A 22947-nucleotide genomic window follows, 5' to 3' on the forward strand; every position below is an offset into this window, starting at 1 on the left:
GACCTCAATCTTTTCCCGACTCAACGTCCTCGGCAATCTTAGCCACTTCTTTGACTGTGGCTTTCCATCCGTTGGGACATTGCTTGATTCCATGTCCCTTCTGACCGCACTTGACACAAAGGCCAGACGCGCGGCGGCAATCCCTTTCTTCCGGTGTGACGTAATTTGGGTCCTCTGAGAGGCGGACCCGTTGGGTGGTAGTGGTGGAAGTAGTGGCCACGGTGGCCGGGGATTTGGCGGGTGCCTTTTTGGGACGGTTCTCCTCATTTTCGCAACAAATGTTGTCAATCTTAATAGAGGCCGCAAAAATTGCCTTGAGTTCATTGGGAATACTATCCTTGGTTGATAGCAGTTCCTTGACCTTCCAGTGGAGGCCTTGCGTGAACTGCGCAATATAGGCCTCCTTGTTCCAGTCCAATTCCGCCATGAGATTGCAGAACTCCGTGACGTACTCGGAGGTGGTGGTTGTTTGGGAGAGAGCCGCAATTTTTCTAGCGGCGGCTTGCTTGGCGTCGGGGTCGGCAAATGCTTCTTTGAACTTGGCCGTTAAGGCCTGGATGGTGGTGGGGGGATTGCCTTTGCCCTTGATGATGGCCCCAATAATGGGGAGAGCCCAATTGGCAGCTTTATTGGTCATATGGTATAGGATCCATACAACCATTTGCTCCTCCTTGTCAAATTGGTCCCTATGTAGGGCAACCCAGAGCATCATTCAATCAAGCCACTGAGTGGCCTTGCGTCCCCTGGTATCACCCTTATAGGGGTCTGGGAGGTCCATCTTTGGCCGCTTTACACTGGACCCTGCATCAAAAGGGGTGAGAGATCCTAAGTGCCGTTTAGGCGTTCCTTGAGGCTCCCTTTTGGGGTGCCTTGGCTCTTCCTCCTCTTCTGAATCAAAGCCTGTGCCCCTTGATGGTCGGAAGGGGGCCTTGAGTCCAGGCCTAATCGTTGCTGGAGTGTGGGCTTCTCCTCCCGTGTGGGTGGGAGGAGTGATAGGCCCAGTCAATGGGCCAGGCTTTGTTTGGGCTCCGCCCTGGTCCTTGTCTCCAACGAGGTCGTTGGTCTCCTTGCATAAGGCGGTGAGCTGAGTGATTTGCTTGCCTTGAGACTTGACTTGGTCCTGGAGGGACCCAACTTGTGTGGAGAGGGCTTGGATAGCCTCAAGGAGAGCGCCAATGGACAGCTCTGGTTCCATTCCAGGCAAGTTTCGCGGAGTGGGAGATGATTTGCAAGTGGGTGGTTGGGAGTTGGCTGCCACGGAACGACAACTAGAGCGGCTGGTAGGACGGGAGTATGGGTGGGGGACGCCAGAGCGTGTGGATGGAATGGTGGAAACGGTGTGGGGGAAGTAGTGCCTATATCAGGACTTATGAGCGGTTTTTCTGTAGTATACTGGCGCTAAACCCTTGCGTCTAGTACCTAGCGTTGGACTGTCCCTACAACAAATCAGCAGACCTGGCGGTTGTGATATGGGCGGGTTTTCAGCAAGCGGGTATTTCAGCGGTCTAGGGTCGCTGACTACTGAGTTCCGGCAAAACTTGGGGTATGCGGGGGATTAGAGCCCGTCTGCCTTATAGCAATTTGGTACTACCAGGGACCAACGTCTGTTTGATTATTAAAGACAAAAGGCAAGTCCAATCTGGTGTTTTCCCTTGTGCTAGTACAGGGGGTCTTCTCCTTGTTGATCAAGCCTACTAGAAGTTGATTTTACAATGTTGTACACCACTGTAAGGTGGGTACACGCTGGTGGAGGCGGGCGCTTAAGGCCGTACTACTACAAGCTTATGTAATCTAACTTAACTAGGCTATACTACGGCCGCTGTAAGGCGGACTTCTACTGGCTATCTACTGCAAAGGGGCCTGAGGCCTGGGAGGTGTGGTGAGTTAAGTAATGGGGGTGACTTCTGATAACAACTGGGCCGGCTACTTAGCTGGCCGAATAATCCCTCCTCAATGGATATGAGACGAGGTAAAATCAACTTGGTGTCTCCAAGCGATTTCCCTGCTGTATATATAGGCAAAGCACACTATCTACATGGTCTGTGCGCGTGAGAGAAAGAAGTAGCTAAGACAAATGAGAAGCATGCTGCGGGCTGCGCAGAAGCGTGGATTTCTCCTAAGCGCCCTTGGCACGGCATCTCGGCGCGGCATCTCGGCATAATAAGCGCCGAGATCACGTGATTGAAAAACATAAGAAAAAGGGTTCGTAAAAAATAGTAAAAATATCAGAAAAATCGTCCGATTCCAGTGGTATTTGTTAGGAGGTTATAACAGTGTGCTTGTAGTAGTATGGCCCTAAGCGCCTGCCTCCACTAGCGTGTACCCACCTTACAGTGGTGTATGACAATGCGGAAAGGATGATGCTGAGAGAGGTGGCTAGCCTGTTGCAATCACTGGACAGTTGTGGGTTGCTGTCCATTTCCATGCTGTTGACCCTGGTCCAATTGTGCTGCACTGCCATATCAATGCTCACTTGGCTACAGGAATGGTTATTGGTGGGTTCCAAGGCCAAATATAAGGGATAAGCAGTACTGATATGGATGCGGTTGACAGTTCTGCTGGAAGGACCTGAGAAGCTTACAAGCAACTATGTTCCAAGCTACTACCTGACAAAGAACAAGCCTTGAGAGGCTTAGATAAAATCAGAGCAGTGGATATAGTTTTGGTTGTGCCTTTTGTTTGCTTGCTTTGACCGTTTTCTTTGATGGGTTTATGTTTTGATAAAATGAATTCAGTCTTCTCTTTTTATTTGAAGGAGCCTTATTTCAAACATGAAAGCTACTATAAAATGTGCAAATTTAAACCTCTTCAGCAATTATCAGGTGTAGTTTGTTCTCTTCCCTAGGAAGTAGCACGTTACAATTGTATTCATTGGCTTCTGAGGTTGTTTGTTGTTTATTCCTCACCTCAAGTAGTACATTGGAATCTTCCTGGCTGATGCTGATATTTTGGTATGAATAGCACCATGTCATCCCAAACACAGAGTTACCTCAGATCAATCCCATACCTGATTGTCCAAGGGGAATATGTCCCTAACAATGTCACATATAAATACTCCCATTTGGAGGCTGTGGATTGGAGCTTGCCGGGACCCACAAGCCTAGTCTTGCGCAAAGGATGCAATGGCCAAGTGCGCAGCCACGTGATTGTTGGATGTTGGTTGTTGCCAACCACATTGACATTGTGCGTTTGGTCTACCAACATGCTCTTTCTCTTTTTAATATTTTATTCTCTATCCTGCAGGAGATTTGTGCCTGTACGCAAGGTCATTTGTGTATTTTATGTAACATTTGGGGGATCCTTGCCTACGTGCAGGATCATTTTCTTAATTCATTGCCAACATGGCTTCCTTCCCTTTAACTGGGCTATCCTCTGTAACTGGCTTCCTAGCTGTCGTAGACACAATTGATACCAGGGAATTTATTCCCATTTTCTCGAATTTAAACGAAGACAAACGGACAACCTTTTCAATCACGTGACTTTGGCGCTTATATCATATGCTAAGCGCCAAGCCATGTCCCCTTCTGCACTTACCTCAGCACACGTAGCCACCTCCACCTGATGACATCACCATGACACGTCAGTGACATGTATGCATGAGTAAGGCCAACTGCGGAGCAGGGTTCTTATTTGATACAGTATTTTATATGGTACATTTGTAATTAGCTAAGCCTGTAGAATATATAAGGAGGCCAACCGACCATGGTAACACCCAGGTTGATTACCTCTTGTTGCATCTACCCATTGTACAAGGACCTTAGGTCCAGTAAATACTTAGTTACTCAGTTTTAGGTCGCCTTAAGCAACTTCTTGGTTGTACTCAGTTAGCTTGCCATTGCCCATATAGGCTTGGTTGCCGTAGTATAGTTGGTTGTTGTTGTAGGTAGCTTGCCCACTGCCTTAAGCGGTTCTCACTCAGTCTTACACAGCCGCAAGCGCCCGCCTCCTTGACGTCCTTACAGATGTCTAGGACACTAGGTAATCGACCTTAAGTTGGTTGCAAACCGTGCCCACCAAGCACACCCAACTCAGCCTTGACAAACAAGAAGGTCCCCTGTACTAGCACAAGGGAAATCACCTGATTGGGCTTGCCTTTTGCTATCAATAATCAAACTAGCATTGGCCCCAGGTAGTACCAAATTGCTATAAGGCAGACGGATCCTGATTGTCCGCATACCACCGGTCACCGCACCCTTTGTCAGCGGAGCTAGCCAGCAGATCCACCCGCTTGCAGAAAACCCGTTCCACATCACGCCCGTACACAGCAGTTGATTGGTCAATAGGGACTGTCCAACGCTAGGCGGTTGACGCAAGCTCTTAGCGCCAGTACAATAAAGCGCCCTATAAGTCCTGATATAGGCACCCTTGGCTACACAGCCCCCATTTCCCCCCATCTTGCCCACCATTACCTCCTGTACCCCCTCCTGCGCTTCCTCCCGCGCCTCCCAGCGCACCGCTTCTCACCAAGGCTGCTCATATCCCCATGAGATGGCAACCCGTTCCTGGAGCTCCGCTCACCCCAATCCCCTCTTGATCAAGGAGAGCTGGGACCCGCTCTTCCGGCAACCACCAATGAGCCAACAAGCCTCAAACCAGAGGTCTACGGGGAAATCTCCCTCGGTTGAGCAATCTCCCTTATCCTGGGACTGCAGAACCAAGTCCTCCGGCTCAAGCAGGAACTCAAAGTGTCATAAACAGAGGAAAATAGAACTAGCCGGAATTGAACCAGCTTGACCACTAAGCCATAGAGCCTTATTATTCCTCTGCTGACAACCCATGATTACACCTGCTACCCCCCAAATTTGGGCTTGGGCCAGCATGCAACCACTTGTACTGGTCATGTGACCGTGTCCAGGACACTGCCCCCCTTTTTTGGGTGGGCAGCGCCCCTGTGAAAAGTTTTTCCCATGGTGGGAATAGAACTGGTGTCCTTCCAAGTTCTACCAAGTGTCATAAACAGAGGAAAATAGAACTAGCCAGAATTGAACCAGCTTGACCACTAAGCCATAGAGCCCTATTATTCCTCTGCTGACAACCCATGATTACACCTGCTACCCCCCAAATTTGGGCTTGGGCCAGCATGCAACCACTTGTACTGGTCATGTGACCGTGTCCAGGACACAAAGAAACCAAGGAAGCAACCAAGGAAGCCCAAGACTGGATGGGAGCAGTCAACCAAGCCCTCACTTGCATTGAGGCTAGGGGTGGAGCCCCACATACACCAGAAGACCAGAAACCCCCGGCAGTTGAGGCCATGCCCAGGCCCTTACCAAAAACCAACACTTTTCCAGCGCCTAGTGCGCCCCTCATCTCCTGGGCCAACCCCAGTAAAGCTCCCCCTACCTTCGCTCAGCCAACCCCAGTCCGGGTTCCCCCAAGAAGCTATACTCCCCCTCCACCTTTGCCTATCCAACTCTGCTCCCCTCAAGTCCCACAACCAGCGGCCCCTGTAGCCACTTACCAAGCCCCGGTCAAAGTGGACCACCCTGATGCCTATACAGGGAAGATAGGGAACAAAGCCCGCCAATGGCTCACACAGATGTTGGCATGGGTACGTCTAAATCAACAGATGTTCCCCACGGATCAGGAGGTCTTGTTGTTCCTCCTGATGAACATGAAGGACATAGCAGGAGCCTGGGCTCACCCCCACCTCAATCAACTTGGGTCCCACAGGGCCCTTATCCAAACAGTTGACAAGTTCAAAACGGAGTTTTTGGCTGCATTTGGGAACCCGGATGCCACGCAAGCCGCCGAGCGGCAAATCACACAACTCACTCAGACAGGAACCTGTGCTGAGTATATCACAAAGTTCAGGACCATTGCCATGGACCTAGACTGGAACAACGCCGCCCTTTGTGGGCAATTTGCATGTGGCCTCCACTGGGAGGTCAGCCGCCTCATTGCCACTCAAGAACGGCGCCCAACCACCCTCCTGGAGCTGCAGAATGCGGCCCTGGTCATTGATAACGCCCTCTGCAAGGAGCATGCCAGCCACCCGCCTAAGGGTAGTAAGTCTGGAACTTCATCCACCCCCAATAGGGGGGCAAGTACCGGCCAACAGGCCACAAGACCAGGACGCCTCTCTAGCGATCCAAATTTTGTCTCCAAGGAGGAGCAAAACCGCCGCCGGGCCGAAGGCCTATGCATCAAGTGTGGCAAGCCAGGCCACAAGTTCGCAGAATGCCGCACTGGCTGGAAATCCACTCCTAAGGAGGAAGGCGTCAAAAAAGAAGCCGCCAAGGTTGGCAAAGAGTCTGGACCCAAATTGGGAAAAGACTAAGGGTACCTGCTGCCGCGCGCAAGGACCCCAAGGACTCTGGTTGTATAGAAATATGTAATATATCAAGTAGCTCAAATAGAATCTCCCCCCTCTTCACCATTCCTATTACACCAGAGAAACAAGCGGAAAACCTAGAAGTCCTGATAGATTCAGGCGCCACCTCCTCATTTTTACACCCCCGTACAGCGGAACTACTCCGCCTCCCTCTAATAGACCTCCCGTACCCCCGTACTGTTACCATGCTCAATGGGTCAAGCCCCCAGGCTGGCAAGATCTGGAAGAAGGCACTCCTAACCTTCTCCCTTGATGGCAAGAAAATGACCGAGACTTTCCTTATATGTAACACAGGGTCTCACGCCGCCATCCTGGGATTGAAGTGGTTGGGCGCCCACAACCCGGAAATTGATTGGAATATGCGCACTCTCACCTTCCCCCACGCACCACCTGAGCATGTAGCCATTGCCGAGGAAGAGGAAGCCAACCAAGAACCCCTTGAAGGAGTACCCTCCAAATACCACCAATATGCAAAGGTATTTGGAGAGGAAGAATTCAACAAGCTTCCCCCTCACTGGCACTACGATATTGGCATTGAGCTTATGGAAGAAGGCCCCTTGAACTCACCCTTATACAGTATGACCGACGCCAAGTCTGCCACACTCAAAGACTGGCTCAGGGACGAGCTCAAGGCTGGGAAAATCCGACCCAGCAAATTGTCAATTAGCTCTCCCGTAATGTTTGTTCCCAAAAAGGATGGTTCCCGTCGTTTGGTTGTTGATGTCCTGGACACGGTCACATGACCAGTACAAGTGGTTGCATGCTGGCCCAAGCCCAAATTTGGGGGGTAGCAGGTGTAATCATGGGTTGTCAGCAGAGGAATAATAGGGCTCTATGGCTTAGTGGTCAAGCTGGTTCAATTCCGGCTAGTTCTATTTTCCTCTGTTTATGACAGTCGACTACCGTTGTTTGAATAACTGGACCAAGAAAAACGTCTACCCATTACCCCGTCCAGATGACCTCATGGCCCAGCTCCGTGGTGCCAAGGTGTTCACTAAGCTAGACCTAAGGTGGGGTTACAACAACGTCCGTGTTAAGGAAGGGGACAAATGGAAAACCGCCTTCCGCACCAAGTACGGTCTATACGAGTCCCTGGTCATGACATTTGGCCTGACAAACGCCCCTGCCGCCTTTCAGCACTTCATGAACAAACTGTTCAAGGACTTACTGGATGTATGCGTCATCATCTACCTTGATGATATCCTAATCTACTCTAAGGACGACGCAACTCACACAAAACACGTCCATGAGGTTCTGAGGCGGCTAATGGAGAATCAACTTTTTTGCAAGGCATCCAAATGTACGTTCCACGTCACCTCTGTGGAATACCTGGGAATCATTGTTTTGGACAAGGGATTTAGCCTGGATAAGCTCAAGATCCAGGCCGTGCAAGAATGGCCAACCCCAACCAAAGTCAAGGAGGTTCAGTCCTTCCTGGGATTTGCCAATTTCCTACAACGGTTTGTGGCCAATTTTAGTCACATGGCGCAACCCCTACACAACCTAGTCAAAAAGGACACGCTCTGGAGATGGGACGCAAGGGAGCAGGAAGCATTCCAAGGACTAAAAAATGCCATCACAAACGCCCCTGTACTACGCCACGCCAATCCCACAAAGCCTTACTTCCTTGAAACAGATGCATCTGGCGCGGCCCTAGGGTCCATACTCAGTCAACGGCAGGAAGACGGATGCCTACACCCACTAGGATTTCTGTCAGAATCATTTAAAGGTGCCAAACAGAACTACGACACCCATGATAAGGAACTCCTAGCCATCATCCAATCTTTTGAGTACTGGCGCATCTTCCTAGAAGGAACCTTACACCCTATTACTGTGTTTACGGACCACCGCAACCTGGAATATTGGAAGGAGTCCCGCACCTTCAACCAACGCCATGCACAATGGCATTTACTCCTTGCCGGTTATAATTTCCAGATAGTCTACCGCCCAGGGAAACAGTTGGGAAAACCGGATGCCCTCTCACGCCGCTTGGATCATGCCAATGTCCCTCCCGCCAATCAAACAATGCTCCCAGATCCCGTATTTGCTAACATAGCCCAAGTGATCCCTGAAAAAGAGCTCCAGCGACAGATTGAGGCTGCCCTGGATCAAGACAAGTCTCTGGAGGAGATATTACAATTCCTCCAAAACAAATCCAAGGCACCACCCTCAATCAAACAAGCCTTTAAGGACTATGAAATGGAGGCCGGATTACTGTTCTACCAAGGACAAATTGTGGTACCTGATGTAGGCACCCTGAGGACGGATTTGCTTTGCATTTTCCACAACAGTCCATTGGCTGGTCACCCAGGCAGGCAACAAACTCTGGAATTGGTATCACGTAACTACTACTGGCCGGGCATCCGCGCAGATACATATTGGCACGTAGACTCCTGTGAAACCTGCCAAAGGATCAGAAAGCCCAAGTATGCCTCCATCCCCCCGCAACCGCTCAAGCTACCATCCAGACCCTGGCAACACGTCTCCTATGACATGATTGTAGACCTGCCAAGGGATGGGAATAACAACTCCATACTGGTCATAATAGACAGTTTCACAAAATATGGAATCTTTGTCAAATGTTCCAAGAAGCTCAAAGCACCCAAGCTAGCGGAACTGTTCCTGGAACACGTGTGGAAACGTCATGGAATGCCGGAAAAGACAATATCGGACAGGGGCAGAGTCTTCAACAACAAGTTCCTACAAGCGCTGTACAAACGATTAGGCATTGACCCACACTTCTCCTCAGCGTACCACCCACAAAGCAACGGACAGACGGAACAAGTGAACCCCTCTATTGAACACTTCCTAAGGGCTTACTCCGGTATCAATCAACAGGACTGGACAAGGTGGCTCCCAATGGCGGAATTTGCATACAACAACGCCGTACATAGCAGTACTGGGAAAACCCCGTTCAAAGCCTTATACGGATGGGAGCCTTCCCTGACCCCATCCAACGTACCAACAGATGTCCCGGAAGCCAATGACCTAGCTCAGACAATGGAAGCCCAGTGGAGAGAAGTGGAAGCTGCACTCCGGCAATCCAAGACAAAAATGACCACCAGAGAGGAAGGAAGCCTAACCGTGTTTGAAGTAGGGGAAGAAGTATGGCTCAACGCCAGGAACGTTAACCTGAAAACCTTGAGTCCCAAACTGACGGAACAACATTTGGGACCATTCAAAGTCTCCAAGAAAATCTCCAACCGTGCTTATTGACTCAAACTCCCTTCAACTATGCGCATCCACAATGTCTTCTACGTGGGACTATTGTCAAAAGTCAAAAGAGATGACAAACGCGCCTTTGAAAATCATCCCCCTCCAGTCACCGTGGATGGGGAAGAAGAATACAAGGTGGAAGGGATCACGGACATGGAAGAAAGGAACAGGAAATGGTTCTTTAGGGTAAAATGGAAGGGCTATGGATCAGAGGAGAACACCTGGGAACCAAGGGAAAACCTCAAAAACGCCGAAAAAATCCTAAAAAATTTTGAGAAAGAGATGAAGAAGAAGGCCCTCGGCGCTGCCAAGGCCCTTAGAGGGGGGGCAGTGTCGTAGACACAATTGATACCAGGGAATTTATTCCCATTTTCTCGAATTTAAACGAAGACAAACGGACAACCTTTTCAATCACGTGACTTTGGCGCTTATATCATACGCTAAGCGCCGAGCCATGTCCCCTTCCGCACTTACCTCAGCACACGTAGCCACCTCCACCTGATGACATCACCATGACACGTCAGTGACACGTATGCATGAGTAAGGCCAACTGCGGAGCGGGGTTCTTATTTGATACAGTATTTTATATGGTACATTTGTAATTAGCTAAGCCTGTAGAATATATAAGGAGGCCAACCAACCATGGTAACACCCAGGTTGATTACCTCTTGTTGCATCTACCCATTGTACAAGGACCTTAGGTCCAGTAAATACTTAGTTACTCAGTTTTAGGTTGCCTTAAGCAACTTCTTGGTTGTACTCAGTTAGCTTGCCATTGCCCATATAGGCTTGGTTGCCGTAGTATAGTTGGTCGTTGTTGTAGGTAGCTTGCCCACCGCCTTAAGCGGTTCTCACTCAGTCTTACATGGCCGCAAGCGCCCGCCTCCTTGACGTCCTTACAGACGTCTAGGACACTAGCCTTAACCGGCTTTCTCTGCCGCCATGGCCCATCAAATTAAATTACTGTTGCAGCTCTTCAAAACTGGGTGGTTATTACGGACTGCTCCCAACTATTACACGCTTTACAGGAAAAGCAACCTGCTGCACTCCCACTGCCGGTGGGTGCCTGGCCAACGCACGCTCACTGCACTGCCACTGCGTGGCGCCAGTTGCCTCACAAGCCTTGGCCTTCCAGGGGCAAGTGCTGGCTTGCGTCTGGGTGCCCCAGACCCCCATCTGGTGCATATGTGCGCCGGATTGCCCAGACCAATCTGGCACCTGGCAATAGAATATATCTTGCCCAGTCTCACAACTGCCAGAGCACCAGAGCGTAAGACAGCAATTTGCTCATCTTATATCTTGATTCATTGTAAATAAATTAAAAGTGTTGTTAGAATTCAGATGGAATCTTTAGGCCTCCCTGATCCACATTTTGATTAGTGGCATGCCAATATGTTGTTACCATCTGTCCCTTGGATTCTCTTTCAGCTCCCTCTTACAAGAAAATTGATTAGGCACTGTCATGCCTAAGAAGAGATGCTTTGTTATCAACAATGAATAACTCTTTGGTTATATGGCTATACTGCTCAAGCTCCTCACTTAGCCACAAGCCAAGGCAACTATAGTCAAATTATATATGATAAATGGAGAGCCGCTACAACTGGGACGGAGGACAGCAGGCATAAGTGCAATAGTGGCAGTACATGTATGTGTTGCTGGTTGATTGTGTTCTTTTATTTAACAATCATGAGCATAGATATGGATATTTGTTTTCTATATGCTCACAAGAATCATCAATAAGCTTGGCAAAGAGACCAAGGGTTGGCAATATTTATCATGTTTTCCTTGCTGGTTGTTACATGTGTTGTTGGTGACAATTGTTCTTCATCAACAGACCTGCTCAGCATCAACCGGTCAGTACAGATATATCAACACCACATAGACTGAAAGATAGTAATATTCGATACGAGACTACAATAGGGTACCTGTATCGAAATATTATTGTGGTCCGTCTTGGTAATCTACTGGCGGGACACTCGGATCGGAGAAGCTTTGTCTCTGTTTGAGATTAATTTGGCCGAACGCGCGTCCTGTTTGTTACGCTGACAACATAGAGCGGTTAGGGAGCAACAAACCAACGACGATCAGCTCCAATCTCCAGATGCGCCATCCTTGCTTCTGTCATTTTGGCATTGGATTTCTGCTTATCGCTTTTTCTGGTGCTTCGAGTATCCTATCTCGTGGGAAGCTGCTCGCTGTTTGCGCGCGCTCTTGTTGCGACGGTAAAATTCCTGAAGTATTACATTTAACAAAGGGCTGGTACAATGCTGCACACCGACAAATGCGTTCTTTTGTATTTTTTAAACAACATCGGGATAGGCACTGTGGGCGGGAACGACCGGTTAGGCAACGACTGGAGCTTGAACCGGATAGGGAAGGTTATGCAAGACTGCCGGAGTGGGCTAATACGGCATGATGGGTTTTTGTGATGCACGCTGATCATCGTTCGCGGTGATCCATGCCGGAGCCTCGAGGCCGAGGCGCCTAGTGTTGTGCACGTGTCAGACCTCGATGGCCGGACGACGAGGAAGGCAGTGTGAACGACGAGGACGACGGGACTGGTGCAGTAAGCAGCTTATTAATGTCGGGATATGTAGTGACATTGACGAGTGCTCGTCACATTGTGCTTCCTTTCTAGTCAGTCTTCGGGAGATGATCTACGGCCGGATAGGCTGCGGTATAACAACCACGACGAGCGTTCTTTTTTCTCCCTCTGCCTCGTTTTTTCTTCCCGCCAAACACCGTCGGTGTGCACATAGATTGGTTCCGTCCAGGTGTTGACGGAGCTGATTACGCTACGATTGGACCGGAAGCACAGACACGTGTGGACCACCTTGTGCCTCGTGCTGATTTCATTCTTGTGCTTGATACTCGACTGACTGACCGCCTGCCGCTCAACTGTTTGTCATATTCATCATATCCATCATACACATTGCGCACGCACAACGCTACTGCTTCTCGAGCCCTGAAAAACGCCCCGACCCGCCTCGATCCCGCTTTTCCGCGCCCCCTGCCCTAGAGCATTACACCGGCCTCGTTCCCAGCCTTCGGCCGGCCTCGTTGAATCCAAACGGTGAGTATGAGGTTGCCCCTGTGTGTGGCGGATCAATTACGCCTTGTCCTGTCTTGTGCTGACTTGGTCTTTGCGCTGACCCATCTCTTGCTCTCGCCGTTAATCGTCATGTTACGTCCGCCGTTTCCGCGCTTCTTCTATAACACTCAAACGACGCCGACAACCAATGAACCTTCACTGAATAACAATACCTATGTATTTGTCCAACCTGCTCCATCGACTAATGCGCTCGGACTTGAACGCAGTAATTCGCCCCACTCGGTTGACGGCTCCACCGCGATCCGCACCCGCAACCAAAATCGAAAGCGCCGCGGCACCGAAAACAGTCTGCCCGTAACGCTTGACGCCCTTGAAGTTCGCGCCGATTTACGGAAAGAGAGCGACAAGGAGCAAGAACCGGCTCCGGACAAGCAGCAATCAGAACCAGTAAAAGACTTGCCTGCGCCTGTATCAGAGCCGACCACCCCAACGGTTGCAGTTACTCCTGTACGCAAGGAACCCAAAACACCTGCACAACCCAAGATGGAGCCCGCTCCCGACTATCAGGTTCCATTTCCTCAGGTGCAGGACCCAACGTCCAGAGCTAAACGTGAGTGGCATATGGCTTGGCATGAATCGAGTCGGCCGGACGAGTTCGGAACTCGGGTTTGGCTGGGATTGAGTGCCTGGATGGGTGGGCATGTGTTAATGAATCGCACACGACCACCATGTCCCGAGCGGTCGTTTGGGTTGGTAATTGCTAGCTAGTCGCATGCTGTGGGTTGGACATCTAGGGGTGAGCGGGTAGACTTCTAGCTCACACGGCCAGGATGCATTACCCGCGGGAGTAAAACGGGGCCTTTTCATCCTCTGAATAGGGCAATTTAATACTCCCATCTGCGTCTTATTGATTTACGTCCGTTTTGGAAAGGACGTATTGCTAACGTTTACTTTTGTTAATTATCGCTTGTTTCGCAAACACGCGTGTTGTTTTGGTCGACTATTTTGCTGTGCACGACCTGGAACATCGACGCAAACGTGCCCGCTCGTTCTGACTTGCTCCATCATTCGAACCCGACCACGCCTTGTCCGCACCTGGACCCTCAAACTGCATCCCCTATCAAACGCAATCACCCGCCTCGACTACATCAAACCCCATCTCCACCACTTGGCCTGATCAACCAACCTATCCCTGCAGGCTCGGGAGACTGGGAGCGCGACCAGGCAGCCCTCCGTTCGCCCACGCTCTCGGCACACTCTAACACCTCGGGCTCGCATACTACCGCACCTACATCCGCCTCGACGGCCAACACCAGCGCAGGCGCACTCACCATTCCGGGCGCGTACGATTCGGGGAGCGCATCGGGTGGCTCGGGCCTCGAGACCACCCCGACGCGCGAAACTGTCGCCAAGGCCAAGCGCGGAAGTGCCGGGTCTGTAAGTGGGAACAGTACTAGCGCGGGCGGCGGGAGCAAGAACAGCAACCCGTCATCCCAGGCGGGCTTCTACTCGCAGCAACAACTAGCGCAACATTTGCCTCCAAATCCATCCCCGATCCACCAACCGTACCGCGCGACGCCTCCCCCTCCTTCTACTGGGTCTCCTCAAATCCAGTCCATCCGTCCTGCCCAGGGCGGTTCTTCGCCTTCCCAGCCTCCTAGACAGGCTTATGCGCCACCGCCCCCACCACCCGCGATGGGATCTGGCTCCACATCCAGCTCGATTGATAGTTTTGAGACGCCCTCGCTCCAGACTGCGCGCTCATATCCTAACACGGTGACGACGACCAACTCGCCTCCTACTCTTCCAGACTCTCCGTCTCCTCCCGAATTACAGAGTCCGCCGTATGTCCCTCAGCTCATTGGGGCTGGTCCTACCGCTCCTACTCTGAGCACCGTCGTCAATCTCATCCAAGCCCAACCAGTCCCTATATCTCCTGTCCATCCGCGTCCACAACATCGGACTCCAGCTAGCGTGCTTGGACCGACCAAGATGCAAGAATCGTGGACGGCTGCAGTTCCACTTGATGACCCGATTGACGAAATGCCCGACCGTAATCATTTGAGGAGCCCGCGGGATGGTGCTGCTGCCCTACGCGGCCATCGCGGGACGGGTGGTGGTTCGATTGATTTTAAGGAAAATAACCCTACTGCTGCATGGGCACAGCAACAGCAGCAACAGCAGCAGCAGCAACCCGAAAGGCAGGGTTCTATCCGTCGCCCCAAGGTCGTGACGCAGACATCGACTTCGAGTGTACCTCAATCTCATCCCCAGCCACCCATGACGCGCAATGCCACAATGCCGATCACCACGCGCTATGAGACCCTATCTCCTCCTCCAATTCACCAACAACACGGTGGTTTGCATCTAGACTTGCACGATAATCAATCCAAGGCCGTCCCTGAGAAACCACAACCTGCACCGGCGCCTCCCAGAATCCAAACTGGTCGTGGACCATCGCCTAGCCCGAATTTGAGAGGACGCCAGCCCGCTCCTCCTGCTCCCGCCCCTGCGGCCAACACGCCACCTTATTCATATGATGATCCTTATCGCAGCCGGTCCGGTTCGCATGCATCGTCGTTTGCTCAGCAACAGCAGCAACCACCCAGAGCCCCTCCCCCTGTCCAACAACCTCAGTGGGGTGCGCGCGCACCCGGAACTGGTATTGTTCCGTTTAACGAAGATCTCGACCACGATGAACACGAGCACGAGCCTATTCCGCCCATGCACCAGCAACAGCGCCCGGTGGACCAAGCCGTTATGGACTGGGCGAATCACACTCAGAGCCAGCACCCACTTTCTCATCCGAATCAACCTCCTGTTCAGGCTGCTCCCGCCCCCGCATCTGCCCGTGGTCGATCCAGATCCCGAGGCCGGGGCGATCAGGCTCAAGTCCAACCACCGCCCATGGATCCTGCGACCGCGTTCCAACAGCAACATCAACCCCAACCTCAGCAGCAGCATAGGTCGCCTGAAGTCAACGGTCGTGCAGGGGGGCGATCCCCCCTCCCTGCTCCCTCGGCTGGGCATGGTAGCGGTTCGGGTAGTTCCGAGGCCGAAGACTTGAAGACTCCTCGTTCACCTTCGGTGCCCTTGCCCGGAGATGGCGGCGGATACGGCCAACGGGGCTTTGGAGGATATAGTAATTTCAGCGTCGGCCCGCCTACGGTGAACCACATCCATACTCAGGATATGGGGTACCCCAATGGGCAAGGGCAAATGTACCCATCGATGGGTTTCGCGCAATCTCAGTATGCATTACAGCAAATGGGAGCCGGTCATCAGGGAATGGGCATGCATCAGATGAATGGCCGTCAAATGAACGGGCGGGATCCGCATCACCAACAGTACAACTATGGCTACCCGCAGGACCTGTCTTCCTCTGCGAGCGGCTCGTTCCTCGATGGCTGGAACCAGTACCCTAACCATATTCGACCTTCGGCACCTGTTCCTCCCACTCCTAGCACTGGTAGTGGACCATCCGTCGTCTCTGGTGATATTAGAAACGGCCAGCCAGGTCATATGACACGCGCCCAAACGGTGATGTACAACCATCATCAGCAGCAGGTGTATCAACAACCCTACAACTACGCCCAACAATATGCTATGGATCCGTACCGTGCCCCGTCGGTTGTGAGCTCGTTTATGGCTTCTCCTTTTTCACACAATCCATTCCTGCCGCCGGTTGAACCGCAAAGCACTCAATCGTCGCCGTCCCACCAGCCAGTCGGACTTCCTTATGGAGGCAAGCGGTTCGGAGGACCGAGAATGGGAACAAAGGGCAGTCGCCGCAGGCGCATGATGGAGGAGTACCGCCCAGAGAGCACTGTTCCCAACGATACCGCGTCTGAAGCCGAGACCGAGGCAAAGCGTGTGCCCGAGGCTGAGACCGAGTTTGAGACCGAGACGGAGATGGAAGAGGTCTGGCTCGAAGAGTCTGATGACGATGAGCTCGAGAATGAGTTTCACCCTACGTATTTCGTTAATCCTGCCAAGCGGAAGAGGAGATTTGAACAAAAGTGGGAGCAGATGGTTAAACTCGTGAGTGACAAGTGAAGAGTAAACGGCATGGTGTTGACTTTGTATGACTAGTTCCGCGAAATCGATCGCGAGACGGACGCGACGATGATCCTCGCTGCTGCACCTCCAGACCAGCACCAGACTCATCTTTTGTTATCTCGCTCGATCCTGCGAGACACCAACTTTTCGCATATAGCACAGGAAGCCCGCTCCGTGTTTTCTGACATCACCGTTGCCCGGCGACACCAGCGCTCCGAGACTTTGCGCCGAGCTCGCCAGGAACGACAACGCAAAAAGGCCTCTGACGAGCGTTTGTCGGCTGTTGCGCACTTGACGCTGGCCACGCAAGGTGGTGCGGACAACGTTGGCAGCGGGAGCGACGAGACGTCTGTTCCGACGCAGCAGACCGATCAGGACTTGCGCATGGCACTCGACGCCGCACGAGTGAGCTTGCAAGAGATGCGACGGGTGTATGATGAGATGGAGACGAGGCACCGTGAAGAGTCCAACAGACGTAAAGAAGAGTCATTGACCCTCGAAAAACTCCTTACGTGAGTTTTGCCATTATTTGATCGTGAAATGTCTATTAATCTAGCTTATAGGTCTATACTCTCAAGCAAAGCAGTCCAGCCCTCGTCTTCTTGAATCCATTTTTGTTTTCTTGTCTGAATTATTTACTGTGACCCTCTCTGTTCGTGTTCGTGGACCGTTCTCCTACACCTTACCTTTCGATCGAGCAATTGTACCAACCTCTCCACACGCACACTCCTCTTTTGATTTTGGCCTTTTTTTTGCGCGCTTTGTCTTTTTAGACGGCGAAATCAGCTGTATAATTTAAGTCTGTCACGACCCGAATACGAATTTACGCACATGACCCGCGAAACCCTGAATAGACCTTGAGCCCAGCCACCATGTTCTTCATCGTACGCCTCGGGCCATACAAGTGATAGAACGAAAGAATTGACTGAAAACATGTACAGAAAGAACTGACGCATCGTATCCTGCTCCATCCGTCGTATTTCGGACCGCGGATGACGCAGTACCTGGAGACCAAGCTCTACGCGGATGTTGAAGGGACATGTTCCGGGCGGTTCGGGTACATTATCGCCGTTTTGGGCATCGTCGATGTGGGAAAGGTGTGTTTGTTTCATTCGTAACCTGGCGAGGTTTCTTATACTTGGGGTGTAGGGAATGGTGATGAGCGGGACGGGCCAGGCCGAGTTTGTGACCAAGTACCGAGCGATCGTGTTCAAGCCGTTCAAGGGCGAAGTCGTCGATGGGGTCGTGACAAACGTGAACAAGGTGGGGTGTCTTTATTTCTATCCTGCTCACGTTTGAACTCAATGGGGACACATCGGAAAGATGGGATTTTTCGCAGAAGTGGGACCGTTGCAGGTGTTTGTGTCCAGCCACGTACGTTCCCCCATATTCGTTTTGCTTTTCGACTGATACAATGGACAATACCCACCGCTAGTTGATCCATCCAGACATGAAATTCGATCCCAACTCGAATCCACCGTCGTTTGCGTCGGACGACCAGGTAAGTCTGCAACAACGCCAGGGGAGCGAACAGGAATCATGGGAGAGTTGGGGAACTGATGGTCGTGCTTTGGGACACGTAGATTATAGACAAGGGCACGCACGTTCGACTAAAAATCGTCGGCACGCGTGTGGACGCGACTGAAATTGTAGGTCTTTCTCTCTCGCGGCGTCTCCAGATACAAGCGCCCCCACAAACATTGACTGAATGTTTCCAGTTTGCGATTGGAACGATTAAAGAAGACTCGTTGGGCGTTATAGACTAGATCGATATACCTGATTTCCTACCTTGGACACACGTCTGCTCGAGTTGCAAAAAAGAGAACCCCGGTTTTGTATACACATGCAAGCATCATATATAATGTATCATTATTATTCATTCTCGCTCTCGAATCACCCCAGTCCCAAAGCGACTGGCCGTACATTTCGTTCATCCAAGAGACTCCCACATTCATTTCCCACGCAGCAAAATCGTACAAAAACAGTCACACACACACAACCTACAACACGAAAAAAGAGAAAACAAAAAAGAGACACAACAAAAAACGAAAAGGGGACCAGAAACATAATAAGAGCATAGAGTCCAGATTAAGTAAACATATCGTCGAGGATCATAGTTTTACGTCGTTGATGTGTCGGGTGGGCGTGAAGGTGTGGACAGTGTGGAGATGTGGAGTAGATAGCGAGTAGTAGATATACAAGTGGTGGGGACGGGCCCTAGGCAACTTCACCCTCGGCATCCTTGTCTGCGTCTTTTTCCTTGGCGATGCTTCCCTTGCCCTCGACGCTGCCATCGCGCTTTCCATAGTCCCTGGGAAGAACGTCGTAGCGCTTGTCGGCGGCAGCGGGACCATTACTGTCGTAGCTGCGGCCATTCTGCCATCGTGGTGGAGGAGAATACTGGGTGCCGAGCTGGGTCTGGCTCATTTGAGTCGACTGGGTCGTCGGGGGTGGGGGCTGCGTCTGGGTCTGGGACGAAAACGAGGACTGGGGTGGCGGGTGGGCCGACATGGAGAGGTTCTGGGCGAGGACCGAGGCATCGGCCGTGCCCCTGCGCTCAACGCGCTTCATCTTTTTGCGGCATCTAATACGAGTTAGTGGCATGGAAATCGAGGGCTCGGTGCCACTCACCGGTCGCAGACGGTTCCGGGACCTTCGGGACCTGGTCCCCACTTTTCGACACACTTGCCTTCCTTGTAGCGACCGGGGAGACCGCACTGGCGACATGTGCGCTGGCCTTGGGTGTTGGTCGTCTGGGCTGGGTTGGGCTTGAGGTGGGCGTACCAGGGGGCAGCGCCTGCCGGGGCGGAGCCTGCCACGAATTAGATTGTATCACAAGGGGGCAAAGAGATACTCACCATTTCGCTGGGCAAATTCAGCTCTGGGAGGCGCAGGATATCCTCTTGCCACGGGCTAACGACCCATCAATACCTGAATAACCATAGACTCCCCGGCACTCACCTCGCGATACTCTTCTGGATGGTAATACTCGCCATACCAGCCTCCATAGTGGCGGCCATACTCGGGATGGGGGGGATAGGCGGCGCTGTAATCGGTGCGCGCAAACTCTCGGTCGACCTCGGCGTATTCTCGCTCTCGACGGGGCTTCTTGGCCTTGGAGGTGAGCTTGAGCAGCTCCTCGTCGACCGAGAGGTCAGTGTCGGTGTCGGGAGAACCCTCGGCGTCCTTGTCTCCTGTATCGGGCGAGGTTGGCTTTTTGGTGGTGGTGGTAGTGGTGGATGTGGCGGTGGTGGAAGGAGGAGCCATCTCGACATCGTCGACAATCTGGTCGACCTCTTCGTCTGCGTCGGCATCTGCATCGGGTCGGCGTCCTTGTCGGTAATCGATGCAATGGGGGGCGAGAGGTCCGACTCCTTCTGTTCACATGTTAGCACCATCCAGGATGATCTCATAGGGACCCACCTTGCCAGCAGGCGGGGGACTGGGCGAGTCGCTGAAGCGGGCCTTTTCCTTTCGCAGCTCTCGGTCCCGGCCCCGTCGATCGCGCTCGCCTCGTGGGCGCTTAGTCGGAGGCTCGTCGTTGTCCTCGGCAGCAGCGGGGCGTCGTCGGCCGCTCTCGTGCCGCCATATGACGGGGTTGCCGCCGGGGACAGGGGCAGGGGGCAGGGCGGGGAAGGTGGTGCCTCGGGTGGGGACATTGGGGGGCACGGGGGGGCGGACAGGGAGATAGGGGCTGGTGGGGGGATTGGCAAACATGGGGACACTGGGGGGGACACCAATCTCGCCCGTGCCGAGGGTGCGGACAAAGGCAGAGCGTGCCTCGGCCTCTCTGCGGCTGAGCATGTCGAGATAGGACTCGACACCGCGCCATGCCTCCTTGATGGCAGCAAGACGTGCCTCGGCCTGTTCCGCACGGGACTCGGCCTGGGCGAGGGCAGCAGAGGGGTTGGAGCGGGCGCTTAGGCTTGCGATGCGGGCCTCGGCATGGGCGAGCTGGGTGCGCAACTGGTCGACCTGGTCGATGCGCTGGGAGAGCATGTTGGCGAGCACGGCCTGCTGCGAGGCCCCGCTGTATTCAAATTCGGCTGCCGGTGCCGGGCGCTCTCGGTCCAGCACGAGCGGTGTGCCACCCGGCGGGGGCGGGACTGGCGGTGCTGCCCCCGGCACAGGTGGCTGTGGTGGTCCGCGATACGAGAAGCTGGCGCTCGCTCCGTCTGGCAGCGGCCCTGGTGCGTGGTCTGGCGGCAGTCGGGGAAAGTGTGTGTGTTGCTGCTGTCGTCGTTCCCCATGTGCACTTGCTGGGTAGTGTTTGGTCGAAAAGTGCAGTGGTGTCGAGTTCGATCCGTCCCGTGGTGGGTGCGGCGGCAGATTCACCAGCACCGGTCCAGGCGCCTTGTCCCGCAGCCGCTTGCTCTCCCGTCTCACCGGTGTGCCTTCGTCTTCAGCCTGTGATTGCGAAGGTGGCGGTGACCCTGTCGTCGTCGTCGTAGTCGCAGTCGTCGTAGTCGTCGCAGCCGTCGCACTCGCAGCTTCAGCCTCCATCGTGCAGTCAAACGGGGGGGAGGGAAACACAGAAGGGGGAAACAGATACCGGCACCCCAGGGCACCCAACCCTCCCGCGCTCATATCACAATCCGACGCCCGCCCCCGCCCCCAGACACCCGCTTCTCTATCCTGTTTGGCCCGACGCCTCGCCCGCCCTGACCCCGGTCACCCCGAGAAGCGGGCACCCGATTGCGCTCAAACAGAACCCGCCGGAAGCAACTGTGGGAATCTCGCTCGTCTGTCCCAGCGCCACCCCGATTCCTATGCATGCACGTCCAACCAGCCTCTCCACCGCCATTCCCATATCAAGCCAGCCATACCGCGCGCCTCGCACCCACCTCGTTCCAATCACACACACACACACAATCCACACCTCCCCATCGTTGCATTTGACTCCATTTCCCTCGTTTTTGTCCCCCATCAACTCGCCCTTTCTCGCTGTCACCTTTCGCGTGAGGAAGAGGCGGTACCCAACAAAGGTGCACGTGCAGTATACCACCCTCCCACTTGGTTTCGTATACTTTGTCCCCTCCCTGTGTTCTGATCCACCGCGCGCCTGCAGACGCGATTAAAGTATCGTGCCGGGGCAGTGTGAAGCACCATCATCACCCGAGGTAATCGCACAGCATGAAACTAGCGCATACACCCACCTCCAAATAGACCCCGCCATTCATTCCAACACACCGAACCCGATCACCCTTACCACCCCATCGGCCCATCTTTCCCCTCGACTCATTTACAACCTAGAAGCCCAAGGCAAGTCAACGCACGCCACAATCGCACAGTCGCACAGTCGCACAGTTGCACAAGTCGGTCGCTGGCGTGATTTGCACTACTATACAGTTCATCCCGTAACGCCAATGGCTCGCATCTTTATCTTCTCCCCCACGGGATATAGTATCCGGTTCGAGACTTGGCTCTATAAACCGATCGGCGTTGCTTGGCTTTTCGAATGTCGACTCGGGCTCTGATACTAGGTTCTTGTGTGTTTCCTGAACGGGTCGTTTGGCCGGGGGTTACATATTTGAAGGCGCCCCTCTTGTGTCGTGATTGGGTTAAAATGGTACGATGACTCTCTTGACCGAGTACATTAGTATCTTTGTAACTAGTCCTCGGCGCCGCTTGGGAATCAACCAATCCACCCCCTGATGACTGTGCGCGCGAGTGACAGAATCTACCCTAACGATCCAACCTCTACCCGCATCCCCACACACCCTTGGCCTATAGTACATACATACATGCACACCATCATCCATACTGCTGCGCACCGTTTCTCGACTGACACCAGCGCTTCGAAATGAGCACGAGCCGTGCGAAATCGTACCGGTCTTGATACTTGATGCAGAGCAAGTCCCGTCAAAATAAAATCACAATCACAGTCACAGCCATGAGCTTGTGCCTGATACATCAACTGTTGAATAGGTTAACAAAGCATACACTATGGGGCTCATGTGGCAATTGAGTGGCAAAATCTCGGTACAGCCGAGAGTACCCAACCGATTAAGCCACATCGTGTCGGGTACCGTCTCTCGACGCACACTTTACCTTTTTTGTAAATTTATTTTGAAAACTTCAAAAGAACTCATTTTGGAAAATGCTAACGACGTGGTAGAATAAACGAATTCCGAATATACACGAGTTGCAACACAGCCTTGCGCACAAAAGCTTGCTAGTATCTTTGCCACTCGTACAGAATGCGCATATATAGGGAATAAATAGTGCCCGCTCAGCAAGGGGCAGGACCAGTCCGCACAAGCGCTTTTCCCGCATTGGGAATTAG

General features: G+C 52.7%; 7 protein-coding genes across 7 annotated transcripts; 5 read left to right on the plus strand and 2 right to left on the minus strand.

Annotated features, from left to right (window-relative positions):
* Nucleotides 1–4: 4 nt before the first annotated feature.
* On the minus strand, nucleotides 5–2461 carry RhiXN_03649 (Retrotransposon gag protein; the record flags this gene model as incomplete). Its single annotated transcript, XM_043323466.1, has 3 exons — nucleotides 5–686; nucleotides 726–1355; nucleotides 2328–2461. 3 exons carry the CDS (start codon nucleotides 2459–2461, stop codon nucleotides 5–7), a joined length of 1446 nt encoding a protein of 481 aa, XP_043175885.1.
* Nucleotides 2462–5161: 2700 nt separating this feature from the next.
* Nucleotides 5162–6280, plus strand: RhiXN_03650 (Retrotransposable element Tf2 protein; the record flags this gene model as incomplete). The annotated part of the gene is made up of 1 exon (XM_043323467.1): nucleotides 5162–6280. The coding sequence occupies one exon, from the start codon at nucleotides 5162–5164 to the stop codon at nucleotides 6278–6280; it is 1119 nt and encodes a 372-aa protein (XP_043175886.1).
* Nucleotides 6281–6519: 239 nt separating this feature from the next.
* On the plus strand, nucleotides 6520–7077 carry RhiXN_03651 (uncharacterized protein; the record flags this gene model as incomplete). Its single annotated transcript, XM_043323468.1, has 1 exon — nucleotides 6520–7077. The coding sequence occupies one exon, from the start codon at nucleotides 6520–6522 to the stop codon at nucleotides 7075–7077; it is 558 nt and encodes a 185-aa protein (XP_043175887.1).
* A 145-nt stretch (nucleotides 7078–7222) lies between these two features.
* RhiXN_03652 (Retrotransposable element Tf2 protein) lies at nucleotides 7223–9889 on the plus strand (the record flags this gene model as incomplete). The annotated part of the gene is made up of 2 exons (XM_043323469.1): nucleotides 7223–9539; nucleotides 9612–9889. The coding sequence occupies 2 exons, from the start codon at nucleotides 7223–7225 to the stop codon at nucleotides 9887–9889; spliced, it is 2595 nt and encodes an 864-aa protein (XP_043175888.1).
* Nucleotides 9890–12731: 2842 nt separating this feature from the next.
* Nucleotides 12732–17267, plus strand: RhiXN_03653 (uncharacterized protein; the record flags this gene model as incomplete). Its single annotated transcript, XM_043323470.1, has 4 exons — nucleotides 12732–13212; nucleotides 13801–16643; nucleotides 16695–17173; nucleotides 17225–17267. 4 exons carry the CDS (start codon nucleotides 12732–12734, stop codon nucleotides 17265–17267), a joined length of 3846 nt encoding a protein of 1281 aa, XP_043175889.1.
* Nucleotides 17268–17533: 266 nt separating this feature from the next.
* On the plus strand, nucleotides 17534–18427 carry RhiXN_03654 (DNA-directed RNA polymerase II subunit RPB7; the record flags this gene model as incomplete). Its single annotated transcript, XM_043323471.1, has 7 exons — nucleotides 17534–17545; nucleotides 17603–17758; nucleotides 17811–17924; nucleotides 17985–18035; nucleotides 18097–18162; nucleotides 18245–18310; nucleotides 18380–18427. 7 exons carry the CDS (start codon nucleotides 17534–17536, stop codon nucleotides 18425–18427), a joined length of 513 nt encoding a protein of 170 aa, XP_043175890.1.
* A 451-nt stretch (nucleotides 18428–18878) lies between these two features.
* RhiXN_03655 (uncharacterized protein) lies at nucleotides 18879–21164 on the minus strand (the record flags this gene model as incomplete). The annotated part of the gene is made up of 5 exons (XM_043323472.1): nucleotides 18879–19245; nucleotides 19293–19473; nucleotides 19520–19574; nucleotides 19623–20038; nucleotides 20081–21164. 5 exons carry the CDS (start codon nucleotides 21162–21164, stop codon nucleotides 18879–18881), a joined length of 2103 nt encoding a protein of 700 aa, XP_043175891.1.
* Between the last annotated feature and the right edge of the window lie 1783 nt (nucleotides 21165–22947).

Source organism: Rhizoctonia solani, chromosome 1, assembly GCF_016906535.1.
Source record: "Rhizoctonia solani chromosome 1, complete sequence".
In the NCBI taxonomy this organism is placed as follows: Eukaryota; Fungi; Basidiomycota; class Agaricomycetes; order Cantharellales; family Ceratobasidiaceae; genus Rhizoctonia; species Rhizoctonia solani.